Raw genomic sequence first — 16395 nt, 5'->3', positions numbered from 1 at the left:
AAAATATGCAGTACTTTGTGAATGTGAAAAAAAACCCACAAAAAGGTACAATATAAAAAAAAAAAGATGTGGTATGATTGCCATAGAGACAACTGTCCACAAGAGACCAAAATGAAAATGCATGTCTATGAAATTAATTATAAAAAAACACGCTTTTTGTACCTACAATGGTTATATTTTAATATATCATGATGTACTTGAAATTTAATCTTTGATGTGTCTGATAGTACAGTTAAATAAAAGTATGCTCTTCCCTTAAAACCGTTCATTTGTTTATGAAAACCTTGAATTTTGTTGAGTTTTCATCAAACTTGATCGTGAAAGATCAGGCAACGCCTGTAACTAAGAACGAAAATTAAAGCTATCATTTTTTTTTAATTCAACACTTTATCCCGAAAGTTAAAAAAAATAACTAAAAACGTGTCTGAATCAGTGTGAAAAATTCAGCTATGAGATCGGTTTAGTACAATTCATGCAGACCGCCACTATTTAGCTAATCATATGGGTATGCAACGTTTAAACAAAAAGTTAACCTTCAACCAACAACTTATAGCAAAAACAGCATCTTTCATGAACAATTTGAGATTGAACGATAACCAACATTTTGTCACGCAACAATTATGTATCTTTATATTCAACGTAGCAGATATGGATTGATTTCCAATGAGATAACTATCTATATATTACAGACTAAAGAATACCAGAGCGCAAATGCTGAAATATCTTGCCGGTCTGCTTTACTTATGATATTATATATGTTGAACATGTGTAATATTAAGGGTTTTACTATAGAAGTATCACATAAGCTTAATAAGATTGTCAATGATTTATAAAAAGTGGTTAAGGTCAAATGAACCATGCCATATAGATCTCTACAAACATTCCGTATACACCAAGTATAGTTGTTCCGATGCTTACATTATACCTCAGAAACTGACAAATGTAAAATTTAGTTTGGCCAATTAATTCGGAACATAAGCCTTAAGGTCGAAAGTATATGAACCCTGACCGGCGACAGCCTGACATAGACATCTTACTTTCATTCAATACTAGTATATCAAATACAATTGACGTCATATATGAAACATGCAGACAGACATGTACACCAAACACAAAAAACCGTGGCCCTATAGCATATATGTCTTTTCTTATCGCCTTAGTTGTTATTTCTTCTTTCTTTTTTCATTTTCTGAAAATATTAATATTTTGAAATGCTTAAATTTATTAAGGATCTTTACTTTATAAGTATAATGGGCATACAAAGGAGAATTCAAAGTTATAAATACAAAATTAAACAATATTAAATTTGTATAAGAAAACAAAACTTATGAAGGACGGTCAAATAGACTGAATATATTGATATAATTTTAATACCAAGTCTGTATGGTAGTATAAGATAATTAGATCCAATGGCATTGCACGATTATAGCCCTATTCACCAACACAAGAGACCCGGGTCAGTCATGCCAATCTAGTTTTTTTTCAATACCAATAACAAATATTAATTATCATATATTATTGAAGAATAATTTGAACGTCTTCGTAGCATCAGATTTTTCACGATCTTCAAAAAGAGGTACGTGATCTTTCACGATCCAAAATATTAATTTTGTGTAAATACTTCTAATTTTTTTTACAAAGTTTCAGATTATGTGTATACAAAATAAATAGAATTGAATTTTTGGAGAAAAGTCGTGAGTTTATTTTTTTCAAATTTTCGAAAAAATAATGTTTGTTTAATACATTTTTGATGTCACTGAAATGTCGAGGAGCACCTATGCACTTTTAAAACTGGATTTTCTCACATACTGATCATAATGTTGAACCATTTTGACAGACAGTTTTATTTTATTGTAAATTTGTCCGTGTAATTAATTAGATTATTTAATGACCTTTCACACGTCTTCAGTTCTCGATTAGATTTCTTTTCTGATCCGGTACCAGAGCTTTCACGATCGTCTCGCAATACTTGACCACCGTTAGATATCATTTTACGATTATTTCTCTCAATGAAACCACACACCACATCCCACACCCAACATTACACATTGTTCTCCCTTCTTGTTTTTATTATCCAGATCCCACTATTTTTAATACCCCCTATATCCCCATGACATGACAAAAACGTGTCACCCCTCACATTTCGATAGTAAAAGAACTCCGATAATTTCCCGCAAAAAATATTAATAACGGAGAAAAAAATAACCATTCTTGCTTAATTTTGCGGATTCAGTGATTATTGTTTTTTTTCTGCTCTTAGTTTAATTTTTTTCATCCTACAAGTTTGCCATTACTTTTTTTATTGGATTCTACGACTAAGTTGGATTTTGTACTCACATTTGTTAGTATAGATTGTCCCTGGACTGTTACACTATTATAAGTATAAAAGTTCCAGGTTCTTTTTAATTCATCTAAGAATACGGATTGCAAGCTAATGTGTACCGTTTTGTTTTATTTGGAGGGAATAAGTATTTTCCCGCGGAAAACATTTGGAACACTTTTACATTTTACCTTGGCTTGTGATGTTTACATCGATTTGTTTACTTTTCGTTTAATCAAAGAAGACTAAAAGAAATTTTGAAAACAGCGGTGTTAGCCTTTTTAATGTATTGAAAGAAAGGTAATATTTTTTTTCATCATGTTTATTTTATTTGACTGGGAATCTTTTGCTAAGAACTTCCTGGATAAGTTTTACTCAGCATTTTTAGTTCATTTCCAGTATTACAATGTATATCCACAGATATACAGATACAATACATATATATATATATACAGATACAGAATAAGGCAAGGGCCACACATCAGGTAGCCATAATTTTCTATGTAACATGTTTTTTTTTTTAGTCCAAACACAGAAATTTGAAGCAATTTGAGGCATAAAACATGGAGAAATAAATTTGGAAGGTGTATAAAAAAAATTTGCAAGTAACACACTGTCAACACTAGGGACTACATTCTTGGACAACGAAAATCTAGGGACGACAATTGTGGTCTCGGACCTAATAAGATAGAAAAAGTTTACCAATCTTAATAAAACTTGGTATGACAAAAGTTTGATAAATTATGAGACTGCTTTTAAAATGTCATGGCAATAGGATAGATATTATAGACAATATGATCAGTTCTATATTCAACTTTGCATGTTAATTTTGATGTTTAAATTGAAAAATTTCAATTGTCAACATTTGAGGCTTTAAAAATTAAAATATTGCAAAAAAAACCCTTTTTAAATGGCTTAATATATTGTAACGTGTCCGCCTCGTGTGAAATCTGCAACTTTCGAAATGTAATAGACTCGGAAGAAGAACCTCTTGTGTATATGCTACTCTTTTGTAATAGCGGGGAGGAGTGTAACTGAGTTACAGGACTGGATCCCTGAACACTGTTTTTACATTCGGGCAGTGCTCAACGGACTCAGTTCCGATGTTGACATATTTTGGCTAAAATTAGTAATACCAATTGAAGTTAATTATTTAATTTATGAGACAAATATTTTATGATGTTATAAGATATTATGTTATTAACTTCCACAAATGTAACTGATTACTTAATATTTTAATAGTCACCAAGATTAAGCAAGCAAATCGTAGGGATGTTCCTGGTCAAACAATACAAATAAAATCAATACTTAACAATATAATAAAAAATGACTAGCTTTGAACTATTATATCCTAACTTAGAAAATCGGCGGAATTACAATTAAGTATGATGTGTTCCTAAACTATGTAATAATCGAACGCGTATAGAGAAACAATAGAGACCTTTTCAATAGATCTGTATAGCTATTTGCTATTGGATACCTAAATTACACGTTTCTCTGAATACCTTTTCGTATAGAAATCGGATTAGAAAGCATAAACTTTTATACCAAAAATATGTATGGAAGTATTGTGTGAATATGCCGGAAGGTCACGTAGACCGTTAATAGTTCTTTAAAACTGAATGGTGTCTTTTATTTTATAATTAAATTAAAGACTCTGGTAACGAGTCGTTAAGTATATTACGTCAACAGAAATTGAGTCAGAATATTGACTTTAATGACTCGAAAAAGCCTTTTAAATAAGCTAACCTTGAAATTTATCACGTTGTTTTTATAATGGAAAAGGTCAGAAAGACTCCTAAAGTTGCTTTATTATAGCAGTTAGAAGTAGGCTTTTGGCTAGCTGTTGCCTTATGCCCAGTTGAACCACAACTGAAACAATGCAAAACGCACGCTCTTTTATACCTAAATTTCGACTAGAAAATGACGTTTCGACTCTAAAAGACTCGAAACGTTACGTCTTTGACACGTTTAACGACAATCGATACTTGATTTACGGCAATTGTACTGGAATGACAAAGTTGACCTTTCAATGTAAACAATCGTACAAAATTGATTGACCAGGTAATCCTACGAAGTAATGATAAATGTGCATGATATAGAGATAATGTTACATGTAAAATCATCTTAACAATGACGTTTCAAATCACGGAAATAATCAGAAAGATACAAAACAGGTAAGAGCATGCTTTGACTTTTACGTTACATTTGACGTCCATAATTACTAGAAGGCTATCTGTTTTTAAACAGTTACTATGCATGTGATTATATATTTAAGAATATTATTAAAAAGAAAACTTGGTGACTAAAACTGAACATGACCTGTTAAAGAACGGTAGAGTTAAGAAAAGGGGGGAACAGCGTAAACGCTAAAACGTTACAATATAATATATTAAATATTAAAAGCAATAGAGTACTCGTTTGATTTATCAGACTTGGCATAATTATTCAAAAGTCCAATATATACAAGCCTGTGCCTAAACATTGAGGTTTTCCAGTGAAAAGGGGGGGGAGGGGGTACATGAAGAAGATGTTATATTTTCCAGCAATTTTAAAGTTGTGAAGCTTTAAAGTGTCATTTTAATGTACTGCAATTCTTCTTTGATTGTTATGAACTTTGCAAAAATTATATGAAAGCCTACTTTAAATTGCATATCTTGTAAAATACAATAAAGCCAGTTCTTAAACACATTTAAAATGGCTGAAAAATATATGTATTTAATATTTAATTGATTTACACGTAGAATGTGATTCAGACACAGAAACTAACCTTTTGTAAAAATGTTTTATTGTTTGTTAAATTATTTTTGATAGCTCATAAAAATATGTGTTCTAATTTTATCAAATTGACTGGAGGTGTTTAAAGCTATAAGTGTGTGTGTCATAGCTTAGAACAAAATTAGGAACAAATGCAAAGTAGTCAATTACACCAAGTATAGTTTTATTTAAAATATTACATAATGAATTCTTAAAAAATAGTTTAAGTTTGAAGATATAAGAAGATGTGGTAAGAGTGCCAAAGAGACAACTCTCCATCTAAGTCACAATTTGTATAAGTAAACTATTGCAGATTAAAGTCTTCAACACAGAGCCTTGGCTCACACTGAACAGCATAGAAAGCTCATTTAGAAGGGAACAAACTATGAATTGCCTTAAAATCCTCATATTTCCAAAATTAATAATTATTTTTGTTAATATATTGTGGCTCCTGGAATTTTTATTATTTTATTTATAAAGATAAATCATAGAGTTTGGCTGATTCATGTACCTATATAAAAATAAAGAGATGTGGTATGATTGCCAATGAGTCAACTATATATCAACCAAAGTTTAAATGAAGTGGATGTTTGCAATTATAGGCAACCATATTGACTTCAACAATGAGAAAATCCCATACCATGTGGTCAACTATAAAAGGCCTTGCCATGAAAAATCTACAACAATTCAATTGTTAAAACTGACAGCCTAAATTATAATAAACAGTTTACGAAAAACAAATATGACAGACATGAACCTTTGATATTTTAAAATATTTTGCAATGTTGGTAGTGAAAAATGACATCTAATACTAATTAATATAATTGATAGTGTCTTTGAAATTTTTCACCAAGAACAATTCTTTGACTAATGTATACCCAAGAAACAAAATTGATGACCCTTATAAAGTTATAGTTATTTTACATCATTAAAAGTTTTAGAAGTATTATAGGTAATTCTGACAACGTATGCTAGATTTTATGTACAGTTTCTTAAAATGTTTTTCTTTCAAGGTTATTTCAGCAAATACAACAGTTGAATGATTTTTTTTTGTATTTTCAGTTGGAACTTATAATTAGATTTTAACATATAAAAAAGCTGTGTGCAAAATTTTAAACAAAATCTGTGACAAAGACCCTTTTACTTTAAACTTTTTCAAAGTTAAGACTTTTTTGTCTCAAATTTAGTTGTTATGTTAATTATAATTTATGGTTATCTATGATGATACATATAGCTTTAAGGGTAGGGTTTCAGTTAACACTATTTTTAGTAAAATCCTGTGTTACTGGGTACCAGTATAGGATTTTATGGACCGTGACTGGGGTAATTATATATTTATAGTAAGTACTCATGCTTTTGTTCCATATGCAAATTTTGTGTCTATTTGTTTCTTTTTTAGTTGCAAATGGTTATTATCCTCATAACTTGATACTGGTTTTAGTTTAATGCCTATAATTATGTAAACAATAGAATTCAGATGTAAATTGCTCCATCGTCTTTAAAAAGTAAACTTGATAAAACCATAATTATTAAATGTCTTTTAAATGTAAACACATTCACTCATCCGTTTTAAAGTTATAAATAACCTTTTTAACAAATAATGGAGAAAATTTTGTAAAACTTTTAGGTATGTATACTGTAAGGCTGTATAAAGGTTTAATGTCACTAAACTGCCATGAAAAGCAGATATTAAAGATTGTACTTTAGTAATTAACCTGTACAGGTAGTTTTAAAGTCACAAAAACTTAGTATGAAAATAGCAGTAATTTTTGGTACAAATCAATGGCAACTTTTGTAATCCTGAGCAAGGAAATATCACCAAAATTACTTTTTAACTTATAAACATACAAGAAAATATATTTTAACAGATTCTTATAAATAACAAGTACATTTGTTGGTGGATATTAAGCTGGAAATTTAATAGGAACATTCTTATCAATTTTAAGACTTTTTGCCTATGATAATAATGTGTCGTCTAAAATCATGACTCAAAACTAACTAGACTTGAAATATCATCTGCAGTTGAGCTAGTTAAACTTATCTTTTGAATAAAAGAATGTCAGACTTTAGTGCACTAATATTTCAAGCTCTTGATGCTAGTATTGCAGGTAATTTGCTTCCAATTGTTAATTGAAATTATAGATACTAAGCACAAATCTATTGGGTGTCTTGTTTTATTGTCAATAATCTGAAAATTCTACATCTACTTCTTTAGCAGCCATTACCTTTTAAGTAAAATTTATTAATCACAAATCTAAGAACATCCAGGTTTTCTAAACTGACTTGATATGCATGTGATAGGTATTATTACTGCTGATAGATGTATATTGTCAGATGATATCAATGTAACAAATCAGGGACTTTTTGTTGACAGTTTTTTCATAGTGCTAAACCAATTATTTACCAGAGCTAATTAGAGACAATACCAGTTAGAACAAATGCTTATCTTTCTTCATGGTAAAGACCTTTTTGTCTGACAATTGATTTTATATACTAATCTCTCTTTTCAATACATGTAATAGATTAGCACTAATATATACTGTAATCAGTACATTGTGCATTATAATGACACCCTCTCTGTCCATGTTATAATGAAAATGATCCTCTCTCTGTCCATCCGTGATGTCATTTGATTGACTGTAGGTAAAAAATTGATTATTTTTTTATATGAATTCTTCAGGTAAACATAATGAATGTAATTTATTTTTAGGGAATACACTGAAGAAGGTTCAAGGACTTAGATATTCCGTATTGATAATCTTGTCATCAGTTAGTGACCAGAATCTACACAGGTGAGTATACTTGTACTTGAGAATTTAATATTAAATTCATATCATTATATTAGGTTTTCAGTAAATATCTAAGTAATTAGATACTGTGGTTTTGTATATTTATTTTATTTCTATGTTTTCAAATTGTGTCAAATTATATGTATTTATAATATATATTTATAATTATATTTATATATATTTATGGTAGATAAAAAGAATATTCAATTCTTAGATTAATTAGCTGATTTTTTGCATCTTTTTCGGACAACATGTTTTTTTTTTTTTAAACTTATATGATTTATGATGAAAGAAGTTTTTCCCTTGATTTTGATGAAATTTATTCATTATTGGCTATTTAAACTATTTATTGAAAAGATGCCTTTTGCTGCTATGTTTAGTTTGACAATTTTAATATAGAGAGAATATAAGAATATGTTAACAAAGATTATGAAAATATGGAGATGTGATATGATTGCCAAGTTGTCAACGATACTACTTATAATCCCCCAAGTTCAAATGAAGTGGATGTAAGCAATTATAAGCAACCCTACAGGCTTTAACATCGAGAAAAACTCTTACAGTTACTGTAATGATGGTTATGGGTTGAGAAAGAAGAAGACAGGTCAGACTGCAGTGTTAACCATGTGTTAACCCTTAATTAAAAGAAATGCACCTAAAAACACAGATTTGTTATGTAAAAAAACAAATTCATATTTTAAAGCAAAAGTCTTTTTTCAAAATAGGAATATCGAAGAAATTTGTAGTTAATCATGTTTATTATCCTTGTTAATTTTCACTACTGTTAATTGTGTTGGTAATATGCATGTATGAATGTCTGAACTATTCCTTTGAATAATTTTTGATGTGAAATGTTCTTTAAAACAACTATAAGATGAGAAATGTTTGTGTTCAAAACTAAACAATAACTATTAATTCTTCCCTGCTAAATTTTTCTGATGCGAGGAACAAGAATTACCAACCTAAACAGGAAATAATTTTCTTGAAACTAGTGGTGAAACTTTTTTTGACCACAGAAACAGTTGTTTTAACAATCCTGACAGAATTAATTTATTTTTAACGATGATTGCAAGGGATTTCTGAAAATCCCAAATTACAATTAATTGAATGAAAGGACATAAGCTGAAAAAGCGCTGTTCCTTTGTTTTTTTTTTTTTTTCTGTGCATATATTGATTTTGCATAATGGACGGATACCCCATATCCTTTGTAACCTTTTACAATCAAGAGAAGCTTTAAGCTGATTTACCGCTTAATTGAAAATCACTTTTGAGGACATTCATTCTGTACAAAGTCGTGGTATATTAGAAAAAATGAATACAAGCCAAGGCTCCATGTTGAAGACCGTACTTTGACTTATAATGGTTTACTTTTATAAACTGACTTGGATGGAGATTTGTCTCATTGACACTAATACCACATCTTCTTATATCTATATATATATACGAGTTATATTAAGTTCTCTTGTTCTTTAATATAAATCCCTAATGAAGATTATGAAATGTCAACAGCCAGGTATTTACACAATATATCAAGCTCTAAATTGTCCTGGGGAAACCCATTCAACAGAAACAAAGATCTGACATTAACTCAAAAGTTCTCTTATTAAACAAAAACAAACATTAATATCTGACTTAAAGCAATCACACTCTACATGCTCTAAGAGAAACAAATGGTTGACCAAGCATGCATACTATTTTTGATTTAAGAAATCTATTATTTCTATTGGGTTTGTCGTCTGCATTGAAAATATATTTTGTTTGACAGTTGTAATATTTTGAACAGATATATCATGTTAAGGAGGGGTATTTGCGAAAAATACCAGTGAGAGAATGTTAAATTTCACGAGCCGTAAGGCGAGGGAAATTCATTCTCAAGACTGGTATTTTTCGCAAATACCCCTCAATAACATGATATATCTGTTTAATTACACCGAATGTTAATGTCCTAAAACGCATTGATGATCGTGACGTTACAAGCGTCCAGTCGGATAGAGTATTTTTTGGCAAATACCACAGCAGAGAGGGTAAAAAAGGCATATCCTTTTAGCAAATACCCCAGCGGCGTTAAAAATGAACGATATTCATTTGATAACAGTAAATTGGTGAAAAATACACTGGCTATTAACCAATCAAAACCCAGGATTCTTACATAAGGTGTAATTATATATTAAATTATATGTTTCAGAAATAAAAAGAGAAAAAATCTGTGCAGCTATGTTGTTAGTTTGTTTGACCTTGATGGTCAGTTTTCTCTCTGCAGAAGGTCAAACACGTAATGGGTAAGTTAAAAACATTTCAACTTTAATATACAGTACTTACACCAAAACTTATGCCTGTGGTATCTGATTTATGTCTAGATTTGTTGTCTTTAGTCCTTTCAATCTGCATTTATTTTGGAACAAGTTAATGAATTATTTTGGTAGCAAAGTTGATATTTTACTTTCAGGATTGATTGAACAGAAAAAAATAAAACTTTAGATTTTTTATATATCTCGTAGCTAGTGCCCGTTTAATGAAATTGACAACTTCATGGAATATGAAAGGCACTTGAAGGGGATTTTCGTTTAACAAAAAGAGAAAATTTATTTTTTAATCATTAGAGAAACAGATTCTTACATAGTTACTCGTGGATTATCGGATTTATCCAATCTCGTTAGTTAAATTATAAATTTCCTTTTGTTTTTTTGTATTGTTCGATTGCTGTCTCAATAGCATGCACACAACCTCTCCTTATATCAATATAAAGCTAGTCTTTATTTAAAAAAATAATAGACCAGCAATTGAAATTTATTTTAAATGTTTTTCTCTCCTTATATAATTATAATTTCCTGAGAAATAAACAAATTTGCAGTAAATATAATTTTATTTAAAACTGTTATATCTAAATAGCTAGGACAGGTTTGATAAATAAATAAATTTTTATTAAAAAGAAGTCTCACTGAGGCCAGAGGGAGACAGATTTATATATTAAAGTTCTTCTTGTGTCCAAATCCAATTATTCCAATTGTATAATTGTATTTTGTGCACTTTAAAAATAAATAAAATATTGATTGAACAAAATCTCACTGTTAAAAATACCTTACAGCTCATTAGCAAAATATCTACAAAATGTTAAATTGCTTTTTTATTGACCAATGTGTTGACCTATTTTCTTATCTTTAAATACATGTATTATACTTTTTTGGTATATTTTAGTATAATATTGGAAAACCAGTTTCTTTATACAGTATCGATAGCACATTACTGATTAACATTTAATTCATGAAATCATTAATCAATCTATATGCAGTACCACCACGTTCCATCCTGGGTGTGAATCTTTAAGTAAACATAATTTCAATACAGAAATATACACTTTAAAAGGGGTGTACATGTTTACAAAATAACCAGTGCATAACAATAATAAATAAGATGTGACTTTTGTCACCAAATATAACTTAAATTTGACTATTGATACAATCAAATGATAGTTTTGATCATTGATGTAAAATAATTATTTTATAGGGCTGCAAACCATTTTAGTTTATCAAACTCTTGCAATTTTGATATTACCATAAATACCATTTCATAATGATTCACTTAAGGCAAGCAAGAGTGATTTTTTGGTGGGGTTCATGTCGCTTAGTCTTTAGTTTTCTGTGTTGTGTCTTGTGTACTATTATTTGTCTTTTATTTTCTTTAGCCATTGCGTTGTCAGTTTATTTATTGATCTATGAAATTGAAAGTCCCTCTCATGTATCTTTCGCTCTTTTTTCTAGCAGAACCACCCTGTTTGTACTATATTCAATGATTAGAAATTAGTAACCCTATCTATACTTGAATGGACATTCTCTGATTTATAATTACTTAAAGGGGCACTAGCTGCCAAATTCATGTTCTCCGATTTGACTGTAATTCTCATATTTTATTTATCACAATGGTCAACATTTTTCAAACTATCAAAAGTATAAAATAATCAATTAACAGGACATGGTCTCAAAAAGATGTATCTTCGTTTCATGTGAATTTTAGCCAAGACACCATCTAATTAACTATCAAGTTGACCTATGACCATATAAGCGATGTAAACATAAACATAGATATAAATAGATTAAGCAACTCGTGCAAATGGATTTTCATAGGTCTGTTAAATTTTGTATTGTAGATTAAAAATTTATGTTTATCATCGTTTTTACCTTATATAAGAATGACTTTGTGTGGATCGAATCAGTTAATCAAATTATTTACCTAGTTTCACTTTCAATGTTGACAGTCTTTTCCTTTAAATACCCGTACACGGACAATGCATGGGTTATTCTATCTCTTTCTACGAGGTTAAATTGGAGTTCACATGAATATGGATTTAATGAGGTCGAGTTATTCACTTGCAAGTGAATAATTCATTATCAATGTTTATTAGCTTAATTTGAAAAAATTTGAAAAAATTGAACCATTTTAGCTGATAAAAGCAAATTATTATTTCACTATTTCACTTTCATTAATGATTGAACAAAAAAAATCATACTTTTGATTTTTATGCCCCACCTATGTTTTCTGGTCTGTGTCTCCGTTCGTCTGTCCATCTGTTCGTCCGTCTGTCTGTGCGTCCGTTTGTCCATCTGTCTGTGCGTCCGTTCATCCGTCCGTCTGTGCGTCAGGTTAAAGTTTTTGGTCAAGGTAGTTTTTGAAGAAGTTGAAGTCTAATCAACTTGAAACTTAGTACACATGTTCCCTATGATATGATCTTTTATAATTTTAATTCCAAATTAAAGTTTTGACCCCAATTTCACGGTCCACTGAACATAGAAAATGATACTGCGAGTGGGGCATCCGTGTACTTGGGACACATTCTTGTTTATATATCTCATAGCTAGTGCCCCTTTAACACTTTAACTCCCTCCCACATAAAGTTGTAATTACAACAGCATTTTTGACAGTTTATCTTAAATAATTTTCCAGTTTAGGAAGATGATCAGAAAAATTGTCAATCAAAATCAATTACACAAATTTACCCTTATAAGGAATTCAGTAATTTTGGATTACTTGCAGAACTTTTGATGGGTGTAATGTGTTGTTTAAGGACAAAAAGTGTTCTGTAAGGAGTTAAATCAATTATTCTGGTTAGTGGTAGATCAAGTGTGGTGTTGATCTTTACATCTAGCCTGCAACATTTGTCGTTGAAGTCAAACATAACATCATACATTTTGTAGATGTTTGCTGTGTTAAGTGCTGTTGTTGGTAGTATCAACAGATCCCAAATCCCGTTTATGATTTTGTCAGATTCTTGTATCTTGCTGATCATTGTAATAATAACTCTCATTATTTAAGATATCACGCCTAAAAAAAAATCGCTACTGACTTTTAAACAAAATATTAGTTCCTTGAAAAAAAAAATTGTAGACATTAATTTATCTTTTGGTGATCATGTATAGACAACATATTAGAGATAAACAGAAGTAAACTATAATTAATGTCCTTCTGCAGGCAGTCATGATGATATTTTAAAACTTGAAGTTATTAAATGCAGCATAAAGTTATTGTTGGTTTTTGGGATACGATTGCTTTCAAGCAATCTGTAGACTTATACCGGTGGCTCAGAGCAATTTCCCTCACGTCAATCGTTTTATTCTAAACATTAAGGAACATCTCAGATTCTTATGATTGTCTTGCTTTAAAAGGTAAAAACAAACAAAGGGATTGAACTAAATCAACTTTCCTATAATGTTCTTTTCATAATCTTCATGTTTGATAATTCCCTTGCCTTCGATGCTTGTTTTTAACAACACGGAAAATCAGAATTGAGCAGTATTTATATTTAGTGTAGTTATAAATTTAGAAACACGTCAGAGGGAATTCCCAGTTTTGATAAAATGCGAGAGTTCTCTGAATACAGATAAATCTATTTCTGTCATATAAGAACTGAAGTGGAGTTTTTCTTATATGTTACCGTTATGAAACTGATATTTAAGATTGTACTTCCATAAAGAAATTGAGAACCATCTAGGTCGTTTAATAAGCATTTGATATATCTTGCCCCAGGGTTTGACTTGGAAATTATGCGCATGTGTATAGTTTTCTGGACTTTAAGGGGATTTAGATTGAATGGTTGCTCTGGATTCCCCACTCAAAAAATTAATTTATAACTCGTGGGATCTTTTCTATGTATGTCTACCTATTGAGGGTTATTGTTGTTGCATAATTTTAAATCATATGCACCATTTAGATTAAAATAAATATATTCCACATCGTAGAACACCCCTTCAGGCGAAATGGAGTCTTCCATATTATCGTTTCGAGTTGTATCCCTTCCGGCAGTAACTTCCGTGAATTCTGAATATAAACAAGACGTCGAGTATTAGCTCGTTCTGTCAATAAACGTCGTGTTATATTAAAAACGAATGCAATTTAAACCGATAACGTGTACAGAAAGGAGCCATGATGACTGACCCAAAGGAAATTAAATATTTAAAGAGTTAGGAATCGGGTTCCTCCTAGAATTAACGTAGGAAAAAAGGTGATAAGATACGAATTGAAATCTACATCTACCAGTCTATATCATACAACGATCCATCAGCACATTGATGACTATATGTCGGCGCATCGCTAACAGACACTTAATAAAATATAATAACCAATGAGTGAAATAAAATACCTTCTCTGACATCTCTCACTCTGAGTCAGTCAGTGACTGCTGTGGAAAGTAAACTTGGTATTGATAGTACAAAAATAAAACACAATAGACCTAATTACATTGTTCATACACTTTTTCGGGTTTGGCTATTTTGTAACTATTTTACATGTCTGTTTGTCATTTGAATTAGTTTTGAAAATAATATTATCCAGCTACATGCATACATGTGTCAATGAAACAATGGCAATCGTATCCCTCAGAGCAATCTGCTCTTTGATTAAAGAAAATAGTATAACAATATCTTACATTGATTTTGCATTTAGATTTGTATTATTGAAGATAAAATAAAAGAGAGGTGGAAAAAAGTTAAATCACAAAAATACTAAACTCCAAGAAAATTCATAGCAGAAAGTCCCTAATCAAATGTCAAAATCAAAAGATCAAACACATCAAACAAATGGACAACAACTGTCATATTCCGTACTTGGTACAGGCATTTTCTCATGTAGAAAATGGTGGATTAAACCTGGTTTTATAGCTAGCTAAACATCACTTGTATGACATTTGTATAAAATTCCATTATATTGACAATGATGTGTGAACAAAACAAACAAACATAATAGGTAAAAATGTCATAAATAGGGGTACAGCTGTCAACGTTGTGTTATCATCTTAATCACTATAAAAACAAACAGATACATGTATCAACACAAACACAGCACAACATAGAACTCAGAACATGAACCAAATTTAAAACCAGGTTTGCAGAAAGGAATCCTCAAAAATGAGATCATTACTGAATATTGTAAAAAAGGTCATTTGATTTTAAAAACACACATCAGACATAATATTATTAGAAGAAGGACAATATTTCTTCTAAGGCTCCTTTAGGTTATATAGTAAAGAGAGTTGAAGGATATCAACAGATATTCAAACTCATATATCTAAAACTAACCAACAATCAGGGGGGTTACTGACTATCCTTTCGGGTATAACGGTGCAGACAGCACTTGCCAAATCATACCCTGTTCTAACCAGAAAAACTTGAAAAACATATCCTGTTCTAAACAGTATCTTAAACAGTTAAATAAGCGATCATGTACTAGACAAATACTATGTTAAAAAGAAACATGTTCTCACTAGCAAGGAGGAAAAGGATCCAACCAGCAGGACATAAAAAGGTACACTGTTCTAACCAACAAGGCATGAAAAAGGGACCCTGGTTTGCATTGCACTCATACCATTAAAAATAAAGGAAGTACCCCCCCCCCCCCCCTCCTCCACTTGTCTTTAGTGAAAAGACAAACAAGAGTTAAAAAAACACAACAGAAGAACTAAAGACTGCAGAACAACATAAACATCACCAAAAGCCAGGGGTAACAGCTTCCATTGTTTTATACTTTCTCAGCTCTTCAGAACAACATCAACATCACCAAAAGCCTGGGGGTAACAGCTTCCATTGTTTTAAACATTGTTGGCTCTTCAAAACAACATAAACATCACCAAAAGCCAGGGGTTAACAGCTTCCATTGTTTTATACATTATTGGCTCTTCAAAACAACATAAACATCACCAAAAGCCAGGGGTTAACAGCTTCCATTGTTTTATACATTGTTGGGTCTTGAAAACAAGATAAACATCACCAAAAGCCGGGTTTAACAGCTTCCATTGTTTTATACATTGTTGGCTCTTCAAAACAACATAAACATCACCAAAAGCCGGGGGGTAACAGCTTCCATTGTTTTATACATTGTTGGCTCTTCAAAACAAAATAAACATCACCAAAAGCCGGGGGTAACAGCATCCATTGTTTTATACATTGTCAGCTCTTTCAGAACAACATAAACATCACAAAAAGCCGGGAGTAACAGCTTCCATTGTTTTATACATTGTCAGCTCTTCAGAACATCATAAACATC

The 16395-nt window shown here is 30.7% G+C and overlaps 1 protein-coding gene across 4 annotated transcripts in view; it reads left to right on the top strand.

The window, feature by feature from the left end:
• The first annotated feature begins 2510 nt into the window (after positions 1-2510).
• The window catches only part of LOC143078722 (CD109 antigen-like), a 356264-nt gene continuing 342379 nt past the window's right edge, over positions 2511-16395 (top strand). For 3 of the 4 annotated variants that reach the window (XM_076253654.1, XM_076253653.1, XM_076253651.1), the window contains exons 1-3: positions 2512-2620; positions 7788-7869; positions 10052-10145. In XM_076253654.1, the coding sequence (XP_076109769.1) occupies positions 10081-10145 (65 nt within the window). In that variant the 5' untranslated portion in view covers positions 2512-2620; positions 7788-7869; positions 10052-10080. Of the gene's footprint in view, positions 2621-7787; positions 7870-10051; positions 10146-16395 lie in introns of all 4 variants that reach the window. The other variant, XM_076253652.1, reaches the window with a different exon arrangement.

The sequence above is a fragment of the Mytilus galloprovincialis genome, chromosome 6, assembly GCF_965363235.1.
Source record: "Mytilus galloprovincialis chromosome 6, xbMytGall1.hap1.1, whole genome shotgun sequence".
Taxonomy (NCBI): Eukaryota; Metazoa; Mollusca; class Bivalvia; order Mytilida; family Mytilidae; genus Mytilus; species Mytilus galloprovincialis.
This window is presented reverse-complemented; position numbering and strand designations above follow the sequence as displayed.